Source organism: Oncorhynchus mykiss, chromosome 17, assembly GCF_013265735.2.
Source record: "Oncorhynchus mykiss isolate Arlee chromosome 17, USDA_OmykA_1.1, whole genome shotgun sequence".
Lineage (NCBI taxonomy): Eukaryota > Metazoa > Chordata > Actinopteri > Salmoniformes > Salmonidae > Oncorhynchus > Oncorhynchus mykiss.
Window position 1 is genome coordinate 17913993 of NC_048581.1, and position 22810 is coordinate 17936802.

The following is a 22810-nucleotide window of genomic DNA, read 5'->3' on the forward strand; positions in this document are numbered from 1 at the left end:
AGAAGCAATCAGGGGGTTTTCCACCATTTTGTCATGCGACTATTGATTTGTGTTTTCAATAACCTTTAAATCTACACTCTGGGATGTGAAGTTTTATTCTCTTCAAGAATCAATGGGGTGTACCTGTATATCAAGAATGGAAATCCCAGATCTCAGACTGTAGCTTTGTTCAAAAGTTGAGAAAATGAAAAGAGAAAATAAAAATAAAAAATTCATGCAGCAATACAGAAGCTCCCCGGACAATAAAACAAACTCTAACAATAAAGAAGAATCTACAATGCAATAAACTCTGATGAAGTACGCTTTCAGGGGAAGGAAAGAAAAGACTCCTTCTAACTTGTAAGTCCATAAAGAAGTTGTGTTGCTGCCTCATTGTTGACAACCTACTGTCTATCTAACACTTTAGGACCAAGCAAAGCACTGCTACAACAACCTAAAGATTCAGTTCTGGAGGGAGGGGAGGAGGGGAGGAGGGAGGGCAGGAGGGAAGGAGGAGGGGAGGAGGGAGGGAAGGAGGGAAGGAGGGGAGGAGGGGAGGAGGGAGGGCAGGAGGGAAGTAGGGGAGGAGGGAAGGAAGGAGGGGAGGAGGGGAGGAGGGAAGGAGGGGAGGAGGAAGGGAAGGAGGGTGGGAGGGAGGGAAGGAGGGAAGGAGGGAGGGCGGGAAGGAGGGAGGGCAGGAGGGAAGGAGGGGAGGAGGGGAGGAGGGAGGAAGGGAAGGAGGGCGGGAGGGAGGGAAGGAAGGAAGGAGGGCGGGAGGGCGGGCGGGAGGGAGGGAGGGAGGGAGGGAAGGAAGGAAGGAAGGAAGGAAGGAAGGAAGGAAGGAAGGAAGGAAGGAAGGAAGGCGGGAGGGAGGGAGGGAGGGAAGGAAGGAGGGAAAGAGGGCGGGAGGGAGAGTCTAGACCAGCGGCTCCCAAATGGGGGGTCGGGCCCAGGGGTGGGTTGTGGCTAAATTCTTTTCAGATGGGGATTGGCAAGATACATTGGTTTGTTTACTTGGGTTACAATGTACACTCTAAAATGATTCTGGTGAGTTACAGCACAAGAAAGGTTTGGAATGCACTTGTCTCGACCGATGTGTCTCCAGTCCAGAAGGACCTGAGTCAGACATCACTGTACACTGTGGCCCTTGAAGATCAGAATGATACACCCTCTCTCTATTCATCTTCAGCAGAGAGAGAGAGAGGAGAGATGGAGGAGTTCAGCAGTCAACAGGAAGAGGAGGTTTGATCTTCACCATTGGACCCATGTACAGCTTCCAACATGGAAAATATTAACATCAGCAATTCATTCAGTGGTTTATGTCGGCCTTTGTTCAATACCCCACAGCCTACAGAATTATAAAAAGTCTATGCACAGCCTCGAAGTCTACACAATGTAGTGTGTGTGCAAATACACTCTCCTGCGCGCGCACACACACACACACGCCCTCACAGTCTCCACAAAGTTAAAATGACTATTATATTTAGTAATATAATTTGTAATATACTTAGATGTGAATTATGGGCAGCAGTGGCCACAGAGTCGTCCTTAGAGTAATAAGAGCTGGAATTAATAATATCTATCTTGAGTTAATGTTATTATTAGTGATGACCAGAGAGAGGGATAGAGACCTGAGGGCTAAGAGATAAGTGCCTGCCTCTCTCTCTCTCTCTCTCTCTCTCCCTCTCACTCTTTCTCTCCCCCTCCCTCCCACCCTCCCTCTCTCTCTCTCCCTCTCTCTCTTTCTCTCCCCCTCCCTCCCTCTCTCCCTCTCTCTCTCTCTCCCTCTCCCTCTCCTTTTTGTTAAACATAATGTAGTCATTAATTTACAAAGGCACTCTGTCAGTTCCACCGTGTAGCGTTAGCCTCCAGCGCTCATCAAAATGTAATTGATTAGTAATTCACCAGAAACCTCCACAGAGGAAACTGACCGGTGGTTTTTTAAACAGGGGCTACAATAAGAGACCCAAAAGGCCTTTTAATCAAAACGGAGGCTGTCCAAAATAGGGCCCCGGGGACATCCCTGTGTGTGCTCAAATTGATACAACTCAACTCAGGTTTTATTGATGGTGACTGTTGAGTAATGCAGACGTGTGGTTGACTGGAGTCTATTTGATTTGTTGGGGAGTAAGACAGAGTGGGGGGGGGGGGGGGGGGAGTAAGACAGAGTGGGGGGGAGTAAGACAGAGTGGGGGGGAGTAAGACAGAGTGGGGGGAGTAAGACAGAGTGGGGGGAGTAAGACAGAGTGGGGGGGGGAGTAAGACAGAGTGGGGGGGGGGTAAGACAGAGTGGGGGGGAGTAAGACAGAGTGGGGGGAGTAAGACAGAGTGGGGGGAGTAAGACAGAGTGGGGGGGGGGAGTAAGACAGAGTGGGGGGGGGGGGTAAGTATTTTTATGGACATCAGCATTCGTTGAAAGTCTTAATTAAATATTAGCATTAAATGCCTCGCCATACATAGGGGGGCTATACACACACACCTTCCACTTTTCTGCATAAATCTAGTTTAAGATAGAGATCTTGCATTTGACCTTTCCATCAGAACACATTCTGTGGCTGTTTTGTAGGTCAGAGAGAAGAAAGGTAAAGAAAACAGTGGCATCTCCATCCTTTTAACACCAAGTGCTGCCTGTCTGCTGCCTCGCTGTCACACTGGCTTCAAAGTTAAGCATCATGGAAATAAGACTGCACTTCCCATAAGGCCTTAGCAGGATGAGTTCTGCCCTTTCCTCACCTCTGATAGGCGTCAAGGAAAATGGGATAGATCTGCATTTCCCACAAGGCCTTGGCTTAGAGGCTCTGAGAGATCTGCCCTTTCCTCCCTTCTCAGAGTCAGAAGTGGAAGTTACCCGTAGGCACAGGTCTAGGATCAGCTTACCCTCCCTCAATCCTAACCTCAAACATTAAGGAGGAAACCTCTAAACTGACCTTAGATTAGTGGATAGGGGCAACTTTGTCCGACTACGCCCTTTCCTCCAGCCCCTCTGGGAGATCTAAGGGCAATTTTGAGGTCAAAGTTTTTCATCCTAGTGGTTTAGGTTAGGATTTCAGGGTGAAGGAATCTGATCCTGTATCTGGGACGACTATGCCAGCTACGCTGAGAGAGAGAGGGAAAGAGAGACAGACAGGGAGAGAGACAGACAGGGAGAGAGACAGAGAGAGAGGGAAAGAGAGACAGACAGAGAGAGACAGAGAGAGAGGGAAAGAGAGACAGACAGAGAGAGAGAGTCCTTGGAATCTTTGATTAATTTCAATCAACCCTTCAATCTGGCAGAGTTAATAATATCAGCATATTAGTATGGCTCCCACGACCTCCCCTCATTGGCCCTGACACCTCGCAATCGGCCCAAATGGAGCCCTAATCCCTAAATAGCTCACTACTAACAAAGTCCTATAGGAACCCTATAGGCCCTGGTCAAAAGTAGTGCAATAGGGAACAGGGTTGGATTTGGGATGCAGACACCTCATCTGCAAATTAATTTGGTCCATTAAACCAGACAAGGGTGGAGGGAGGGATGAAAAACCGAGAGAAGCGAGTGAATTACATGTTGTTTTTTTGTGCTTGCTGGTTGCTGGGTTATATTAGCCAACAGAAGTGGGTCAGAGGGAATGAGAGAGCGAATAGGACATCAGGGCGTGGAGGGAGGAGACGATGGAGAGGGATGGGTGGAAGAGAGGAAAGACTGGAGACGTGCAGCAAGAGAGAGAGAGAGAGAGAGAGAGAGAGAGAGAGAGAGAGAGAGAGAGAGGGAGAGAGGGAGAGAGAGAGAGAGAGAGAGAGAGAGAGAGAGAGGGAGAGAGAGAGTGTGTGTGAGAGAGGGAGAGAGAGAGAGAGAGAGAGAGAGAGAGAGAGAGAGAGAGAGAGAGATCCAATAATGAGTCTATGAATATCATCATACGTCAGTAATGTCATTCTGAGGATAAGAAAATAACAACAAAGCAATGATTCATGATTCCAGTCAGAACGGATGAGCAGATCAGAATGCCGCCAGTTAACGTTAATTCAAGCAGAGTGCAAGAAGTCATAGGTCATAGGTCAATACCGCGATGCTGTATCCATTAGACATAATCACCCCAAAATATATGATATTTAAATCTAATGGATTTACCAGACAGGTAGGCTGTAGGTCTATAAGTAGTACTGAGACATCCATTAGTACATCAGATAATATGATATTTAAATCTAATGGATTTACCAGACAGGTAGGCTGTTGGTCTATAAGTAATACTGAGACATCCATTAGTACATCAGATAATATGGGTCAAATGAGTCCAGAGAGGCCATACTGTATAAATCCATTAGACTATATCACAAATAAAATAAATAATATAAATCAAATATATTTGTGATGCGGTAGGCCTAAAGTAAAGTATCACTATAGAATCTATTACACTAAACCTAAATATATATTTTAGAACTAAATGTAATATATATGTTACACAAAGGCCAGACTTGGATGCTGTAGGTCTATAAGTAGCACTAAGGCATCCATTGAAGTACATCAAATATATTGGATCAAATGAGTCCCCAGATCTAGAGGCATCACCAAACCTTGCTCCATCTTCCAGCAAATCTTATAACTCAGTCCACAGTATGGATATGGTATGGATGTGGAAGGATCAACCAATTTAAATAAATATATATATACATCTCTTTTTAAAGTCCCTTTTTAAAGTTCAATCTACATTATCAAAATTCAATGTCCATGTTTGCACACTCAGAGAACAGCATGGACCATCTCCCTGGTCAGTGTATCCGCGTTATGAGAGCATTTTGATCTGTAGCAGGCTCCCCTCCTCTGTTAGCAGAGGGGCACAATTGACATGTAACTAATCTAAAATACAGTGGCTTGCGAAAGTATTCACCCCCCTGGAATTTTTCCTATTTTGTTGCCTTACAACCTGGAATTAAAATAGATTTTTGAGGGGGTTGTGTAATTTGTTTTACACAACATGCCTACCACTTTGAAGATTCAAAATATTTTTTATTGTGAAACAAACAAGAAATAAGACAAAAAAAGCTGAAAACTTGACCATGCATAACTATTCACCCTAGAGACACCTTTTGCAGCAATTATAGCTGCAAGTCTTTTGGGGTATGTCTCTATAAGCTTGGCACATCTAGCCACATACTTCAAGGCAAAAGCTTCTCAATTGGATTGTGGTCTGGGCTTTGACTAGGCCATTCCAAGACATTTAAAAATGTTTCCCCTTAAACCACTCAAGATCTGCTTTAGCAGTATGCTTAGGGTCATTGTCCTGCTGGAAGGTGAACCTCCGTCCCAGTCTCAAATCTCTGGAAGACTGAAACAGGTTTCCCTCAAGAATTTTCCTGTATTTAGCTCCATTCATCATTCCTTCAATTCTGACCAGTTTCCCAGTCCCTGCCAATGAAAAACATCCACACAGCATGATGCTGCCACCAACATGCTTCACTGTAGGGATGGTGTTCTTAGGATGATGAGAAGTGTCGGGTTTGCGCCAGACATAGCGTTTTCCTTGATGGCCAAAAAGCTCCATTTTAGTCTCATCTGACCAGAATGCTTTCTTCCATATGTTTGGGGAGTCTCCCACATGCCTGTTTGCAAACAACAAACATGTTGCTTATTTTCTTTTGGACACTCTTCCGTAAAGCCCAGCTCTGTGGAGTGTACAGCTTAAAGTGGTGCTATGGACAGATACTCCAATCTCTGCTGTGAAGCTTTGCAGCTCCTTCAGGGTTATCTTTGGTCTCTTTGTTGCCTCTCTTATTAATGCCTTCCTTGCCTGGTCCGTGAGTTTTGGTGGGTCGGCCCTCTTGGCAGGTTTGTTGTGGTGCCAAATTCTTCAATTTTTTTAATAATGGATTTAATGGTGCTCTGTGGGATGTTCAAAACTTCGGATATTCTTTTATAACCCAACCCTGATCTGTACTTTTCCACAACTTTGTCCCTGACCTGTTTGGCGAGTTCCTTGGTCTTCATAGTGCCTCTTGCTTGGTGGTGCCCCTTGCTTGGTGGTGTTGCAGACTCTGGAGCCTTTCAGAACAGAAGTATATATACTGAGATCATATGACAGATCATGTGACACTTAGATTGCAGACAGGTGGACTTTATGTGACTTCTGAAGGTAATTGGTAGCACCAGATCTTATTTAGGGGCTTCATAGCAAAGAGGGTGAATACATATTCACACACCATTTTTGTATTTTTTTTAAACAATTTTTTTTTTTTCTGTTCACCAATTTGGACTATTTTGTGTATGTCCTTTACATGAAACCGAAGTAAAAATACATTTAAATTGCAGGTTGTAATGCAACAAAATAGGAAAAATGCCAAGGGGTGTGAATACTTTTGAAAGGCACTGTATAACCTCTGTCACCTCCTTATAGACCAGAAACCAGGCAGAGTCTGTGTTTAAACAGGAAACACAATTATTATATTTTTTTGTCACTAATTTGTATTTTGTCAAACCAGATTGGATCTGAAAAAATCGGATGTGAAAAGACCAATACAAAATATAACAATTGGGCTATGTTCACATATTGCCACTATAAATAGCATATTTGGCACTATGTTTTTTGTATGGAACATTTGCTGCCAACATTGAAGATAGATTTTTTACTAACTCTTTATATCTATGGCTCTGCTATATGATCTCGTTGACCTCTCCATAGAGATCCATCTCTCTCTCTCTCTCTCTCTCTCCCTCTCTCTCACTCTCCCTCTCTAGCTCTTGCTCTCTCTCTCGCTCACGCTCTCGCTCCCTCTAAAATAGACCATGAACCCTTGCGAACTCTAGCTTTTCTAAACATCACCATACTAGCATTGTCTTTAATTTCAGCTGTACCTTCTTGTGTGAGGTCTGTGTGTTCCGCTAGGAACCTTCTCTCTACTCCGACATGATTACCTTCTGCTTTAATATGGGAGCCAACACTCGTCTCTCTCCACCTCTCCTAACCCAGCCTAAAGTGTTTTTTGCATGACTAGCACTATTGAAATGCTAATTTTAATCTTCCCCTGAAGGAAGCTTTGACTTTCTTATCAAAAGAAAAATATGCTATACCTGTAAATAACAAATTGTCTCGAAGCCAGGGAAATGTTAGCAAGTAGGTCTGGAAAATGGCTTACTTCATAGTAATCTGAACACACACACGGAGAGTGTGCGTGCGTGTGTGTGTGTGTGTGTAAACGTCCCTTCCTCCTTGTTTGCTATCTGACTGCAATGTATCTGCTCAATCCACATGTCTGATATAGAAAAGGCCAAGAAGAAGGAGAAAACAAAATGGCGGCGCGCCCCATCAGCATGCCACGCTCTGTAAAACATGTGTAGGTGTTTCCAATCGATAAGCACGCTCCTGCTAAACACAGAGAGGGGCTCCAGGGCCTGGTTCCCACCGTCCACACACACACCTCTCGGTGTGTGTCCACCCACGCCAGCATCTCCACCTGTTTTGTTCCTGGGCTAATTACAGCCGAGAACAATTAACACGATAAGAATCGCTTAATATCCTCCCCCTCTTCCTTGTCCTCCTTCTCCCCTCCATCCTCCCTCCTCTCTCCCCCCTCCTCCGAAGGAAGAAGATGAGATTGAGGCAAACACTGCTAATTCCTCATCCCCTTTCAATTATCTCTCTAAATGGCGCTGCTAGGGAGGCAGGTGGTGGTATGCAGAGTGAAATGACTCTGCGTCCCAAATGGCACCCTATTCCCTATATAGTTCACTACTTTTGACCAGGACTCTATGGGAACCCTGTGGGCCCTTGTCAAAAGTAGTGCAGAAAACAGGGAATAGGGTGCCACTTGGGATGCATCCAGTGTTTAGTGAATGAATTGAATGTTGATGGGATTATGAGCTGTGCTGTTTAAGGGACCAGGGTTTAAGCCGAGTAATGCTGCTGCTTGTTGTTGGGAGATATGTTGTAATGAGTCTTAGGACACCTGCTAGTGACAAGACTCTGCAGTCATTACTGAGTCCTCATTACCCTGGCTCTGTCTTTCTATGGTAGTCTGAAAGGACCAAAGTGCCAGGCAAAAGGAAATCTGATATATTGTTGTTTTTTTGTTTACCCAAACCTGGAAAAAAAGAGAATGTGGAACCACTTAGAAGCTCGGTGTGGAACCATTATGGAACTCCATGTAGAACTTTGAAACTTCTAGAACCCCTATAGAACCCCTACGGAACTGTTACAGAGACATTATAGAACCCTTTATGGAACTTTGGAACCTCTGTAGAACCATTGTAAAACTGTGGAACTCTTGTGGAACCATGATGGAACCCGCAATGGAACAGTGGAATTTCTGTGGAACGACTTGTAGAATTGTGGAACCCCTGTAGTTCCATTGTGGAACTGTAGAAAAAAAACAATACCCCGTGTCATGCTACTACTACTACTACATAATGTCTCCCCCATAACTTCCACTACTATCCTCCTCATCCCCTGTCAGAGTCTGCTGTTATAACACCCTAGGATAAGTTAAAGAATGAGAAGACAGATGATGTCATAAAAGAGACCAGGAAGTACACATGGGAGCCAACAGTTGTAGTTGTGTCATTCAGGTCCATTCACTGTCTGGGAGAATTATGACATCACTGTCTTCTCCTTCTGTATGCCATCCTCTAGGTTACACCTCTTCCTTATCTCTCACAGCTTCTGCTGGGCCGACACCCCCTTCCAGTAGTCGAGGATATCATGGAGGTCCTCGTCTTTCGCAAACTGAACCTTCTTCCTCAAGGCGTGGCCTGCAGCGATATACGTCGCCTCTTCGCGAGGGTCGCGAGGGCCTTTCTTGTGTGGCCGGAACCTCTCCCAGATTCGAAGGGTGTTTTCCGAGGAATATTCGGGGCTGGAGGAGTAGCCGGAGTAGTTGTGGTGCCGGGAAGGGGAAAGCTGGGAGTAGGCGGCAGGGTCCCTTTTGGTACGTCCCAGGGGTTTGAGGAAGGAGGCCTTCTGGGATGGGGAGGGAGAGGGGGAGTCGTTGGCTCCCTCATAGTAGAGGGCGGGGAAGGAGTGCCTGTGCTCAGAACAGTGGTAGTCTGGATGTACCTCCAGATGATGATGCTGCTGCTGCTTTCCCGGGCCTCCCCCTCCTCTTCCTCCCCCTCCGCAACCCACCCCACCTCCATTGACATTCACCCCACCTTCATTAACCCCTCCTCCCATTCCGTTCCCACCACCACAACCCATCCCGTTTCCATCACCACCACTACCACAACCACTACCATTTCCACCCACAAGAGGGAGCCTCTCCATGGTTTCCCCACACCCAACAGGGCTCCCCTTCTCTGGGTATGGAGGGCAGGAGTTGGGCCCCGGGCTGCGGGGCTCCGGGACATCCAGACTGAAGACCCTGGTGCTCTTCATGGATCCTCCAGCCAAGGACACGCTACATCGGTTCTTCCCAGCACCCATGACCACCACACCTGTATCGCTCAGCTGCCTCTGTAAGGGTCGTACGGCGTTCGCCGGTGGTGGGTCCCTGTAGGGTGGCGAGAGAAACCCCCCTCCGCTGATTCCGGGACGCTCCGAGAGGGGCATGACGAGGGGAACGGGGGTCATCGCGGGAGGGGCATGGATTTTGGGAGAGGAGGCGAGCATCTGGCAGGTGTCAGCGAGGCCTTGGGAGAGGGGGATGAGGTTCCGAGCGAGGGAGTTGATACAAGCAGGTGGAGGAGAAGTAGGGTTGTCGCCAGATGTTGTCGTGGCAACAAGGGAGTCGAGCTTGAGCGCGTCGATACAGTTGTTGATAATCTGGTTGACTTTGTCGACCTCCATGGCGATCGTCGAGATCTCCGACGCAGATCCGTGCCCGTCGTCATCCGAATCATTCCCAACGTCCATTCCGTCTTCACTGCAACCGTTGATGCCTCGCATATCCACCAGTATCGCCTCTCCCCCTCCTCCTCCTCCCCCTGCCAGTAATAATCCTCCCCCGTCTCCCGATAATCCTGCCCCAGTCCTCACGTCCATATAATTCCCTTTATTGGTTGCCATGGCTTCACCGAACGCTGTGGCCATCTTCTCCACTTGGGGGAGCGTCGAGAGGCGGGAGGAGGTGGTGTTGGCCGAACCGTGGAGCATGCCGGAGCTGGAGGAGGTGGAGGGGGGAAGTTTATTACCCCCGCCACCCCCTCCTCCGTGGAGGTGACCTCCGTGGTGCCCCTGGTTCTGGGCCTGTTCCTGGAGATGCTGCATGGCTGCCGGGTCGTTAGCTGCCTGTGCTGCAGCCTCCGGTCCATACCTGGAAATAAAATACAAGGATAAAATCCATAAGAATAAAATATTTTTACATCTCAGGTAAAATAGCTGTATGCAATTCAGGTGCATCGTATCTACCTATGAGTCCCAAGTTATTCAAACCTCGAATCAAACTTCAATTAATTAAAGTGCATTTAAATCACAAACCATTCCATAAAATGGAATGAGAGAGAATAATAAAAAACAACAAGGCTATAAAAGAGATGAGTAAAAAATGTCAAATAACATAGAATAAAGAGCTGGGGTTTCAACAACCTAAATAACACATTGTCCCTCATACCGCATCTCCAAGATGGTCTTCTTCACGCTGATCGCCTTCTCCTTCTCCTCCTGCATCCGACGCTTCCTCAGGCAGTAGTAGACGAGCCCGAGCACGATCACCATCCCCAGCAGACACCCCAGGATCGTTATGATGTAATGCGTCATGGTTGACGGGTTGGCGTGGTGGTCGTCAGGGCCAGCCTCTCGCGTGGCGAAGAAGATGCACGTGTGGTTGTTGCGCTGGTTTTTACTTATAGACACTACGCAGTAGGTGTAGTTGGTGTGAGGTTTGAGGTCCACCAACGTCACCTTCTCCTTCTTCTCCTTGAGGTTCTGGATGTCCGAGACGAAGCTCTGGTTGTATTGAACCAGGACGTACATCTTGCTGTATGGTTTAGGGATCTGGACCAACAGCTTGGCTGCAGACAGAGTGACCCATTGGAGTTTGATGCTGGGGTTGAAGTTGGGGTCAGCCGTGGACGACGCTGTCGGCTGATGATACGGTCCGGCCCGGCCGTCCATCTCCGGGCCCATCCCGGAGCCCTCCCAGTCGGTGCCGGGTTGAGACGTGATCCCGGGTATGATCATGCCATCGCGACAGATGGTGGCGAGCATGGTGCGAGCGCTGCGCCCGTGCCCGGCCACGGGGCTCAGGAGCGGGTAGAGAAACAGCTCGCCGGGGGTCTCGCACTGCAGCCTGTCGTATGTATGTGTCACGTTATTAAATGCCTCCAACCAAGTAAGAAAACTATACAGATCACATCCACAATGGAAAGGATTTCCTGCCAGCTCGCAGACCATTAACCGGTTTAGCACGGTGAACGTTGACGGATCGATCCGGGCCAGCTTATTGGACGAGAGGTCGATGCTGCTGAGGCTGGAGCTGGACTCCTCGAATGCTTTGTTGTCAATGACCTCGATGAGGTTGTGCTGGAGGAAGAGGCACTGCAAGCGGCCCAGGCCTCGCATCACCCCCTCTGTCAGGTTGGTCAGCTTGTTGTAACCCAACTGGAGGACCTGGGATGAGAGGAGACCACAATGGAGAAACAGTAAGACTTTGGCATCTCAAATGACAGCATGTTCCCTATGAAAAGACTGCTTCTGGAATTAGTGCACTGCATGGAGAAAAGGTGGAGGACGTAGGATTAGAAGGGACCACAATGGCAATACAGTAAGTACTTGGGCTCTCCTCCATCTTAGTAAGTACAAATAGCAACATCCCTGTGTGCCATGGACTCTGGATCTAATGAAAATGGCTTCCATGTGCTTGGGCTGTTAAATGAAGCTGGAGAAGGGTTTCATCTTGGGGAAGAGTTCCAGTAACCAGTCCGATGAAGGGAGCACAAGGGAAATACAGTAAATATTTGGCTTTCTCAAATCACTTACATAACACACTGGTCAAACTATTGATCTATAACATGGAGAAGAGGGGATTGTTTGAGATTTTCCTTTTGACTTATTGTGTTTACCCTAAATGGTTTTGTATTCATGTAAAACCTTAACACGCATTAAAGTAAGTAAAGTAAAATCAGTCAATCGAATTCATCAATAAACCAGTCGACCAATCAAGCCAACAACCAAACAATCAACCAATCAAACAGCCACTCCTCCCTGACAGGTGGGTTTGCCTGATCAGTGAAATCCCCATCCTCTATGTAAGACAGGGATGGGGAAACTCCAGTCCTCAGGGGCCGGAGTGGCTTCACACTTTTCCCCATCTCTAGCGAACACAGCTGATTATACTGATTGCATTCTAAACAGATTAACTGACTATTTGGGTCAGGTACAGTGCTTTCGGAAAGTACTCAGACCCCTTGACTTTTTCCACATTTGGTTACATTACAACTTTATTCTAAAATTGATCAAATAAAATCCTCAGCCTTCTACACAAAATACCCCATAATGACAAGGCAAAAATAGATTTTTTGAAATTTTGCAAATGTCTTAAAAATGAAAACAGACGTACCTTATTTACATAAGTATTCAGACCCTTTTCTATGAGACTCGAAATTGAGCTCAGGTGCATCCTGTTTCCATTGATCATCCTTGAGATGTTTCTACAACTTTTAGTCCACCTGTGGTAATTCAATTGATTGGACATGCTTTGGAAAGGCACACACCTGTCTATATAAGGTCACAAAGTTGACCATGCATGTCAGAGCAAAGACCAGGCCATGAGGTCAAAGGAATTGTCTGTAGAAATCCGAGAGAGGATTGTGTCGAGGCACAGATCTGGGGAAAGGTACCAACAAAATGTCTGCAGCATTGAAGGTCCCCAAGAACACAGTGGCCTCCACCATTCTTAAATGAAAGAAGTGCATTTAGAACAACTAAGAGCTCCAAAGTTCCTCTGTGGAGATGGAAAAACCTTCCAGAAGGACAATCATCTCTGCAGCACTCCACCAATCAAGTATCTATGGTAGAGTGGCCAGACAGAAGCCACTCCTCAGTATAAAGTAAATGACAGCCCGCTTGGAGTTTGCCAAAATGTACCTAAAGGACTCTCAGACTATCAGAAACAAGACTCTCTGGTCTGATGAAACCAAGATTGAACTCTTTGGCCTGAATGCCAAGTGTCACGTCTGGAGGAACGTCATCCCTACGGTGGAACATCATCCCTACGGTGGAACATCATCCCTACGGTGGAACGTCATCCCTACGGTGGAACGTCATCCCCACGGTGGAACATCATCCCTACGGTAGAACGTCATCCCTAAGCATGGTGGTGGCAGCATCATGCTGTGGGGATGTTTTTCAGCAGCAGGGACTGGGACGACCGAGGAAAAGACCAACGGAGCAAAGTACAGAGATATCCTTGATGAAAACCTGCTCCATAGTGCTCAGGACCTCAGACTGGGGCGAAGGTTCACCTTCCAACAGGACAACGACCCTAAGCACACAGCCAAGACAACGCAGGAGTGGCTTCAGGACAAGTCTCTGAATGTCCTTGAGTGACACAGCCAGAGCCCGGACTTGAACCCGATCGACCATCTCTGGAGAAACCTGAAAATAGCTGTGCAGTGACTCTGCCCATCCAACCTGACAGAGCTTGAGAGGATCTGCAGAGAAGAATGGGAGAAACTCCCCAAATACAGGTGTGCCAAGCTTATAGCATCATACCCAAGAAGACTCTGAATACTTATGTAAATGTGACATTTTTTTATTTTTATAAATTAGCATACATTTCTAAAAACCTATTTTTGCTTTGTCATTATGGGGTATTGTGTGTAAATGGATGAGGCAAAAAAATAATTTAATCAAGTTGAGAATAAGGCTGTAACGTTAAAAAAAGTGGAAATAGTCAAAGAGTCTGAATGCTTTCCAAAGTTACTGCATGTGAACTGGGGCTGGGCAAAAGGGTGACACCAATCAGGCCCCAGAGGAGTTGCCCATCCCTGAAGTAAGAGATCTCATTGTCATCCAACCAACTAACCAATCAACCAACCAACCAAACAATCAAACCAAAGACCTGTAGGTTGGCCTGATGGGTGAAAGCCATGTCCTCTATGTGAAAGATCTCTTTATCAACCAACCAACCAACGAATCAAACAAATAACCAATCAAATCCCTTCATCTCAACACATCAACCAACCAATCAAATCCCTTACCTGTAGGTTGGCCTGATGGGTAAAGGCCCCGTCCTCTATGTAAGAGATCTCGTTCTTGGTGAGGTTGAGGTCTGTCAGGTTGGTGAAGCGATACATGGAGTGGAATAGCACTGCTTTCAGCTTGTTCTCATTCAGCCTCAGGTCATGGACCTGTTGTGTTGACAGAACGAGAACTTGTTTAATATCAAACGGCTCGGCATTCACGAGCTAGCATAAGAAAACATTTAGTGTTAGCTTTGCATTTCTGTTGAAAATTGGGTTGAAAGAGGACCACAATGGAAATAAGTTATAAACTTTTATAAATGCATTGTATCCACGCGGTTGAATTGTGTTTTTCAAATGGTCAAATAAATCAAATAATTTTTTATTGAAAAGAACTAGACTTTTTTTCATCAAACAGCTCAACAAGGAGTATAGCAAAACAGTGTGCTATTATAGCAAAACAGTGTGCTATTATAGCAAAACAGTGAGCTATTATAGCAAAACAGTGAGCTATTATAGCAAAACAGTGAGCTATTATAGCAAAACAGTGAGCTATTATAGCAAAACAGTGAGCTATTATAGCAAAACAGTGAGCTATTATAGCAAAACAGTGAGCTATTATAGCAAAACAGTGAGCTATTATAGCAAAACAGTGAGCTATTATAGCAAAACAGTGAGCTATTATAACAAAACAGTGAGCTATTATAGCAAAACAGTGAGCTATTATAACAAAACAGTGTGCTATTATAGCAAAACAGTGAGGTATTATAGCAAAACAGTGAGCTATTATAGCAAAACAGTGAGGTATTATAGCAAAACAGTGAGGTATTATAGCAAAACAGTGAGCTATTATAGCAAAACAGTGAGGTATTATAGCAAAACAGTGAGCTAGTATTTGTAAGCTAGCATAAACAAAACATTCAGTTTTAGCTTTGCCAAACTATGGTGGTTCTTATGGGACATATGAACTACGGTGGTTGAAAAGTAAGGTATGTTTCAGTGTCCCTCAAGGCTCTATTCCAGCCCCACTACTGTTTCAATTCTATATTGTGCTAACTCTTGGTGATGTTATTCGGTAGTTGAAAAGGAACACCCCAGTGAGTAAAACCAGCATTGCAATTAAAATGACATATGTTCTAATTACTGCTAGGGGTAGGCTGTATAGCATAATAGTATAGCATAATATATACAAACTATAATATAGAACATAACAGTACCGTATTGTTGATGTGCTGGGGGATGGTCTCGTACGGGGGCTGGTTCTGACTGCAGATGGCCAGCCACACGTAGCCTTTATCCCCCTCGATCAGCCAGCAGTCCCCCCGGACGGACACAGGGAGGTGGAGGAGAAGAAGTAATGGGGGGAGAAGGTAGAGGAAGATGGATGGTGAGAGGGATAGGGAGAGCGGGATGGAGGGGAGGTGGAGAAACCTGTTGGCCATGGTTAGGGAGGAAGGGAGGATAGGAGGGGTTATCTTATTAAGAAAACAAGAGAAAGGGGAGAATATTAGGAAAGGAAGCAGGCAAGTTTGAAATCAGGTTGGGCGACAGGTAAGGAAGGGGTGTGGCCAGAGCAGGAAGTAGAGACAGGAAGTCGTAGGTCACAGAAAGGTTGTTGCCTAGGCGATTAGAGCATGGCTTGCCGCTTGGCGGCCATGGTAGCTGGTAACATAGACCCCATTTTAAGTGTTCTGCGTCGGAGGGATACAATGACGGTAGCCCCAGCAACAACTCATGGCCCCTAATGACCGCTTCCCTCAGCGACAGAGATGGAGGAAAACTCCCTTTCAGTTTGGCAGAGAACCTGTGAGAGAGAGAGAGAGAGAGAGAGAGAGAGAGAGAGAGAGAGAGAGAGAGAGAGAGAGAGAGAGAGAGAGAGAGAGAGAGAGAGAGAGAGAGAGAGAGAGAGAGAGAGAGAGAGAGAGAGAGAGAGAGAGAGAGAGAGAGAGAGAGAGAGAGAGAGAGAGAGAGAGGCAGGAGAAAAAAATTAGAAAAAACAGACTGCATTAAAACATCTGCATTAAAACAGCTAATGACAAAATAATACAAATTGTTAATCCCTTTCACGTATTCCCCGAGGATATCTAATTAATTGACTTTAGGTCTGGTTTCAAAATGATCTGTGTAAAAGAGACATAATGAAAAAAATGAAGATATGCCATCACTTCAAGGTAACGTGATACACTGAAATATCCATTAGCAATGATGATTATTCAATTTACTACTAAAGAAGATGAACATAGATTTAGACATTTCGTAATAACAAGCCTTTCCCACAAGTAATATTATTCAAACGTATAAAACCAAATGCATGACGCAGAGACAAACACACACAGACACACACACACAGCATCATCGAATTGCCGTTCTGCTGCAAACACATTAGCATACTACTCACCAATAAATATGTAAATGTTAAAAACCCTAAAACAATCAAATCTAATTTCATAACCATTCTCCATTGTTTACAAGCCTTTCACAATTCAGTTATAGAGCTTCTGTGCTCTACAATACAGAAAAACAATAAAGCTATCATCTACGATTTTTTAAGGAATTAAGGGAGATGAAAGAGGGACTAAATGGGAATATAGGAGTGAGAAAGAGGACTAAATGGGAATAAAGGAGTGAGAAAGAGGACTAAATGGGAATAAAGGAGTGAGAAAGAGGACTAAATGGGAATAAAGGAGTGAGAAAGAGGACTAAATGGGAATAAAGGAGTGAGAAAGAGGACTAAATGAGAATAAAGGAGTGAGAAAGAGGACTAAATGGGAATAAAGGAGTGAGAAAGAGGACTAAATGGGAATAAAGGAGTGAGAAAGAGGACTAAATGGGAATAAAGGAGTGAGAAAGAGGACTAAATGGGAATAAAGGAGTGAGAAAGAGGACTAAATGGGAATAAAGGAGTGAGAAAGAGGACTAAATGGGAATAAAGGAGTGAGAAAGAGGGCTAAATGGGAATAAAGGAGTGAGAAAGAGGACTAAAAAAGAGGAGAAAGTGGAGAAGAAAGTGTCTTGCAGGCAGCAAGGCACGACACAGCGGTTTACTGCATTTCTCTGCTGGATCAATATGTGTGTGTGTGTGTGTGCGTGCGTGCGTGTGCGTGCGTGCGTGTGTTTCTCCTGATGGATTAACGTGGGTTAGGATGTAATCCATACTAAAGCGTATGCATTACAGCTAAAGCAATTCAAATGGATTTTCCATTTTCAACGTCACTTTTCCTAAACCATATTTTGTAATGTATCTAACCATGCCAATGAAATGACACAAACACACAGGACAAGGTTCACTGTTTTGTGTATGCCATATCACTTACATTTAAATGGGTTTTACAATGTTAATCCCCCCCCCCAAAAAAAAAAAGTGTAATGTATCTATAGTCATGCCAATGAAATTACACGAGGGACCAGGTTAGACACTGGTAGAATCTACGGTGCACTGAAGCTGTTCTGTCTCGTGGTGCCCCAACGCCCTATTAAGACACTTTATGTTGGTGTTTCCTTTATTTTGGCAGTTCCACTGGTTTCATTTTTTCTACAAAATCACATAATGTCTCCCAGTCACACCGATGAAATGACACTACTATAACACAGGAACCATGTTGACTGTTCAGTGTAGGAGTCATTGGAAAGCAGGTGTTACTGGCTAGGCGTCCTTATCCTTATCTCAGCACATATCAAAGCTGCAGGCTAAAGTTACATCTAGACTTGGTTTCCTCTATCGTAATCACTCCTCTTTCACCACAGCTGCCAAACTAACCCAGATTCAGATGACCAGCTTACCCATGCTGAGATATCTACTGCAGCCCTCATCCTCCACATACAACACCTGTTCTGCGTCACATTCTGTTAAAGGTCCCCAGAGCACACACATCACTGGGTCGCTCGTCTTTTCAGTTCGCTGCAGCTAGCGACTGGAACAAGCTGCCACAAACACTCAAACTGGACAGTTTTATCTCCATCTCTTCATTCAAAGACTCAATCATGACCACTCTTACTGACAGTTGTGGCTGCTTTGTGTGATGTATTGTTGTCTCCACCTTCTTGCCCTTTGTGCTGTTGTCTGTGCCCACTAATGTTTGTACCATGTTTTGTGCTGATACCATGTTGTGCTGCTGCCATGTTGTGATGCTACCATGTTGTTGTCATGTTGTGTTGCTGCCATGCTGTGTTGTTGTCTCTCCTTATGTAGTGTTGTGTCTCTCTTGTCCTGTATTTTTATTTGTATTTTGAATCCCTGCCCCAGTCCCCAGTGGCCTTTTGCCTTTTGGTAGGCCATCAATGTAGATAAGAACTTGTTCTTAACTGACTTGACTAGTTAAATATAGTTTTTTGAGTGAACTATCCTGGTTAAATAAATAAGGGAATAGGCCCTATTTTAAAAATGTTACTTAACCAGGCAAGTCAGTTAAGAACAAAGTCTTATTTTACAATGACTGCCTACCCCGGCAAAACCCTCCCCTAACCCGGACGACGCTGGGCCAATTGTGCGCTCACGGCTGGTTGTGATACAGCCCGGGATTGAACCAGGGTCTGTAGTGACGCCTCTAGCACTGAGATGCAGTGCCTTAGACCGCTGCACCACTCGAGAGCTCATTTTCTAGGACAGGCCTTATGTTCTTCTGTTGTTTTATACCAAAAACCAATTGATATTTGTATTCCCACTGTTAATCTGTGAGAGCCACACACACACACAGTGTTTATCTTTAAGAGCCAGTTTAAGACACATATGCAGAGGGGTTCAAAGGAGCCTAGACAAGCACCATTAACCACTCATGATAAGTGGTGTGTGTGTGCGTGTGTGTGTGTGTGTGTGTGTGTGTGTGTGTGTGTGTGTGTGTGTGTGTGTGTGTGTGTGTGTGCGTGTGTGTGTGTGTGTGTGTGCGTGTGTGTGTGTGTGTGTGTGTGTGTGTGTGTGTTGTAACTGAATGTTGACAAACACTTAACCACACTTCGCTGGAGTGCATAAATGTGGTGTTAATATGCAATTGAAGAAAAGACTAAGCTACACACACACACTTTACTCACGCCGTCCTCTACTCTCAAACTGCAGAGAAGTTCTTTATCCGTAAATCCCGTTGGTCTGAAACAGCTGGACCTCCTTGGCTACATCATAATGTGGCCGTTTAGCAGATGCTTCAATGCAAAGTGACTGACAGAACAGTGGGCATTGATCCAATGGAACCATATCCTCAAGAAATGATCTGATCTGGGAATACTTAACAGGTGACGATAATGTGGTGGAATTCATTCTGATCCTCCCTACTTTACATGAGTGTGTGGTGGAGGCAAGGGAGCCTGTTAAGAGATTTGGGACACATCCATATCCACTGACCTTTTCAGGACAGTGCAAAAGAATCCACTTAAGAGTGTAGGAACCAATCCTATTGTATTGGTCCGTCCCTAATTGTCGTCTGCTCTTCTCATCTCCACAGCGTGCACCTAATTCAGATCCCGGTCACCTCTCATTTTGGCTACTGACACCCAACTCTCAGTGCCACACACACACACACACACACACACACACACACACACACACACACACACACACACACACACACACACACACACACACACACACACACACACACACACACACACACACACACACACACACACACACACACACAGAGAGAGAGACACATATTATCTCTCTTTCCAACTCTCTGTCAGGCTGTGAAATTGATATCGACAATTCAATTCCCCGATCAGAGACTGTCAATTTGCCTTTGACCCTGATAGGCTTCCATAGCTCGGTAAAGGTATTACGCCACATATAAAATAGCAATTTGCCTCTGTGGTCCTAGTCTGGCTGTGGTCCTAGCCTGGCTGTGGTCCTAGCCTGGCTGTGGTCCTAACCTGGCTGTGGTCCTAGCCTGGCTGTGGTCCTAGCCTGGCTGTGGTCCTAGCCTGGCTGTGGTCCTAGCCTGGCTGTGGTCCTAGCCTGGCTGTGGTCATAGTCTGGCTGTGGTCCTAGCCTGGCTGTGGTCCTAGCCTGGCTGTGGTCCTAGCCTGGCTGTGGTCCTAGCCTGGCTGTGGTCCTAGCCTGGCTGTGGTCCTAGCCTGGCTGTGGTCCTAGCCTGGCTGTAGTCCTAGCCTGGCTGTGGTCCTAGCTTGGCTGTGGTCCTAGCCTGGCTGTGGTCATAGCCTGGCTGTGGTCATAGCCTGGCTGTGGTCCTAGCCTGGCTGTGATCCTAGCCTGGCTGATGCAACCCACGTGACCACAGAGAGGAAGAGCTGTGACTCACCAGTCTGGGCAGGAGGCCATTTGTTAATGCAATATTAGCTCAGAAATTGAGCGGACGCATTGATTGGTTCTCTCAAATGTTGTTTTTTTCCTGGCGGGTTGAGACCTCTAGTTGTTCGGATTTGAAAATCCAACAGTTGTAATTGGAAGGGGGCGGCTCTCGGGGGGCTGTGTGTGGCTGTTCTTGTTGGTGTTGAGTGAGAAAGACACCAAGGGGAACCAATCAGTAAGAAGCACAGCCCCCTTCATTATTGTTGTAAGGAGCCTTTCCAGACTTTAACGTCAGGAGGACTTTGACTGAGGTATCTGCCAGATTACTGGGTTCCTGCCATAGAGAGAGAATGTAATACCTACAGGCCCATCTGTCTACTGTAAAAATACATATATTACATTTTGTAATGATATTCTCTGTTGTGGCTTCTGGAGTGAATTTGTAGTTTTATTAAGTGGATTGAAATGGAGTGTCTTTGTTTGTACACAGGAGCAAACAAAGTACATGATAGTTTTTGTTTTGTTTGTGTGTGTGTGTCGGTGTGAACGAGAGTTCACAGCCTTTATTGAAGGAATAAAGCACAACTCTATCTCTCTCTTTCTCTCATCAGATTCCAGTGCTAGACACTCATTTAGTAATGTTAGTTATTCTGTTTGAGCCCGATCCCTAACCTTAACCCTAACCTTAACACTAACCTTAACCTTAACCCTAACCTTACCCTAACCTTAACCCTAACCTTAACACTAACCTTAACCTTAACCCTAACCTTAACACTAACCTTAACCCTAACCTTAACACTAAACCTAACCTTAACACAAAACCTAACCTTAACCTTAACCTTAACACTAACCTTAACCCTAACCTTAACACTAAACCGAACCTTAACCCTAACCTTAAAACTAAACCTAACCTTAACCCTTACCTTAACCCTAACCTTACCCTAACCTTAACACTAAACCTAACCTTAACCTTAACCATAACCCTAATCTTAACCCTTACCTTAACCCTAACCTTACCCTAACCTTAACACTAAACCTAACCTTAACCTTAACCCTAACCCTAACCCTAACCCTAATCTTAACCCTAACCTTACCCTAACCTTATCCACTGTGAATGAATGCCTAAACGTATATTTTGATTTCACTTTTGCACAGTTTGACTGACAGCTGACATGTCAAAATATGCTGTAATTAAAACACTAATTAGAGAGTCCTTATCTCTGTTGCCTGCTATTGATAATGGGTAATAATTATAATAATTGTAATAATTATGTAGCTGCATTTCAACAGGATTTTGATTCAAGTCTCTTTTTCCAGGCTTAATTTGCTGTAATGTATGTTGTGGTGTCTGTGAAGCTCTGGGCTTCAGCTCCGGGTCTTCAGAAGTGTGTGTGCAGTCCATTAGTTCAACACAACGGCTTTGTTGTTGCTGTCATTTTTTTCCTCCAGCTCACGTTGTCTCTCTCAGCCACCTCTCTCCATTGATAATGGCAGACCCTGGCTGTGACCCCACTCTCCGAGACTGGGATATACAAAACCTCATTTCCAATTCACACATGCATGTGAACACAGGAACAAATATATGACATAGGAAAAATATAAGCATCCACCAAATTATAATGAATAAAATATTTCATAATAATTATTATTATCAAATGCCTCCATTTTCTTTGAATGCTGCATTGCAGATCCCTAACCCTAGGATCTGGAGCTCTCTCTCTCACACACTTTCCTCCCTCTCTCCCCCTGTATCTTTCCCTCCCTCTCTCCCCCTGTATCTTCCCTCCCTCTCTCCCCCTGTATCTTTCCCTCCCTCTCTCCCCTGTATCTTCCCTCCCTCTCTCCCCCTGTATCTTTCCCTCCCTCTCTCCCCTGTATCTTCCCTCCCTCTCTCCCCCTGTATCTTTCCCTCCCTCTCTCCCCTGTATCTTCCCTCCCTCTCTCCCCCTGTATCTTTGCGCATCTTTGTGTATCTCTCTCTGTATCTCTCTCTGTATCTCTCTCTCACTCTGTATCTCTCTGTATCTCTCTCTGTATCTCTCTCTCACTCTGTATCTCTCTGTATCTCTCTCTGTATCTTTATGTATCTTTATGTATCTCTCTCTCTCTCTCTCTCTGTATCTCTCTCTGTATCTTTATGTATCTCTCTATGTAGCTCTCTCTGTATCTCTCTCTCTGTATCTCTCTCTGTCTCTCTCTGTATCTCTCTCTCTCTCTCTGTATCTTTATGTATATCTCTATATCTCTCTCTGTCTCTCTGTATCTTTATGTATCTCTCTATGTAGCTCTCTCTGTATCTCTCTCTGTCTCTCTCTGTATCTTTATGTATCTCTCTATGTAGCTCTCTCTGTATCTCTCTCTCTGTATCTCTCTCTGTATCTCTCTCTGTATCTCTCTCTGTATCTTTATGTATCTCTCTATGTAGCTCTCTCTGTATCTCTCTCTGTATCTCTCTGTATCTCTCTCTATCTCTCTCTGTATCTCTCTGTATCTCTCTCTGTATCTCTCTA

At 45.2% G+C, this 22810-nt stretch overlaps 1 protein-coding gene across 1 annotated transcript; it reads right to left on the reverse strand.

The window, feature by feature from the left end:
* Nucleotides 1-6228: 6228 nt before the first annotated feature.
* LOC118940345 (protein phosphatase 1 regulatory subunit 29-like) lies at nucleotides 6229-15863 on the reverse strand. The gene is made up of 4 exons (XM_036949177.1): nucleotides 15283-15863; nucleotides 14084-14233; nucleotides 10495-11492; nucleotides 6229-10197 (listed from the first exon to the last, which is right to left on the reverse strand). Exons 1-4 carry the CDS (start codon nucleotides 15505-15507, stop codon nucleotides 8601-8603), a joined length of 2970 nt encoding a protein of 989 aa, XP_036805072.1. The 5' UTR covers nucleotides 15508-15863; the 3' UTR covers nucleotides 6229-8600.
* Between the last annotated feature and the right edge of the window lie 6947 nt (nucleotides 15864-22810).

What these genes read in the sequence shown, in the direction of transcription:
- LOC118940345 (XM_036949177.1), bottom strand. Translation starts at nt 15,507, where the DNA reads ATGGCCAACAGGTTTCTCCACCTCCCCTCCATCCCGCTCTCCCTATCC. An exon ending in CCCAGCACATCAACAATACG is followed by an intron (nt 14,234 to 15,282) that starts GTACTGTTATGT and finishes TCAACACAACAG; the next exon opens with GTCCATGACCTGAGGCTGAA. An exon ending in CCCATCAGGCCAACCTACAG is followed by an intron (nt 11,493 to 14,083) that starts GTAAGGGATTTG and finishes CTCTCATCCCAG; the next exon opens with GTCCTCCAGTTGGGTTACAA.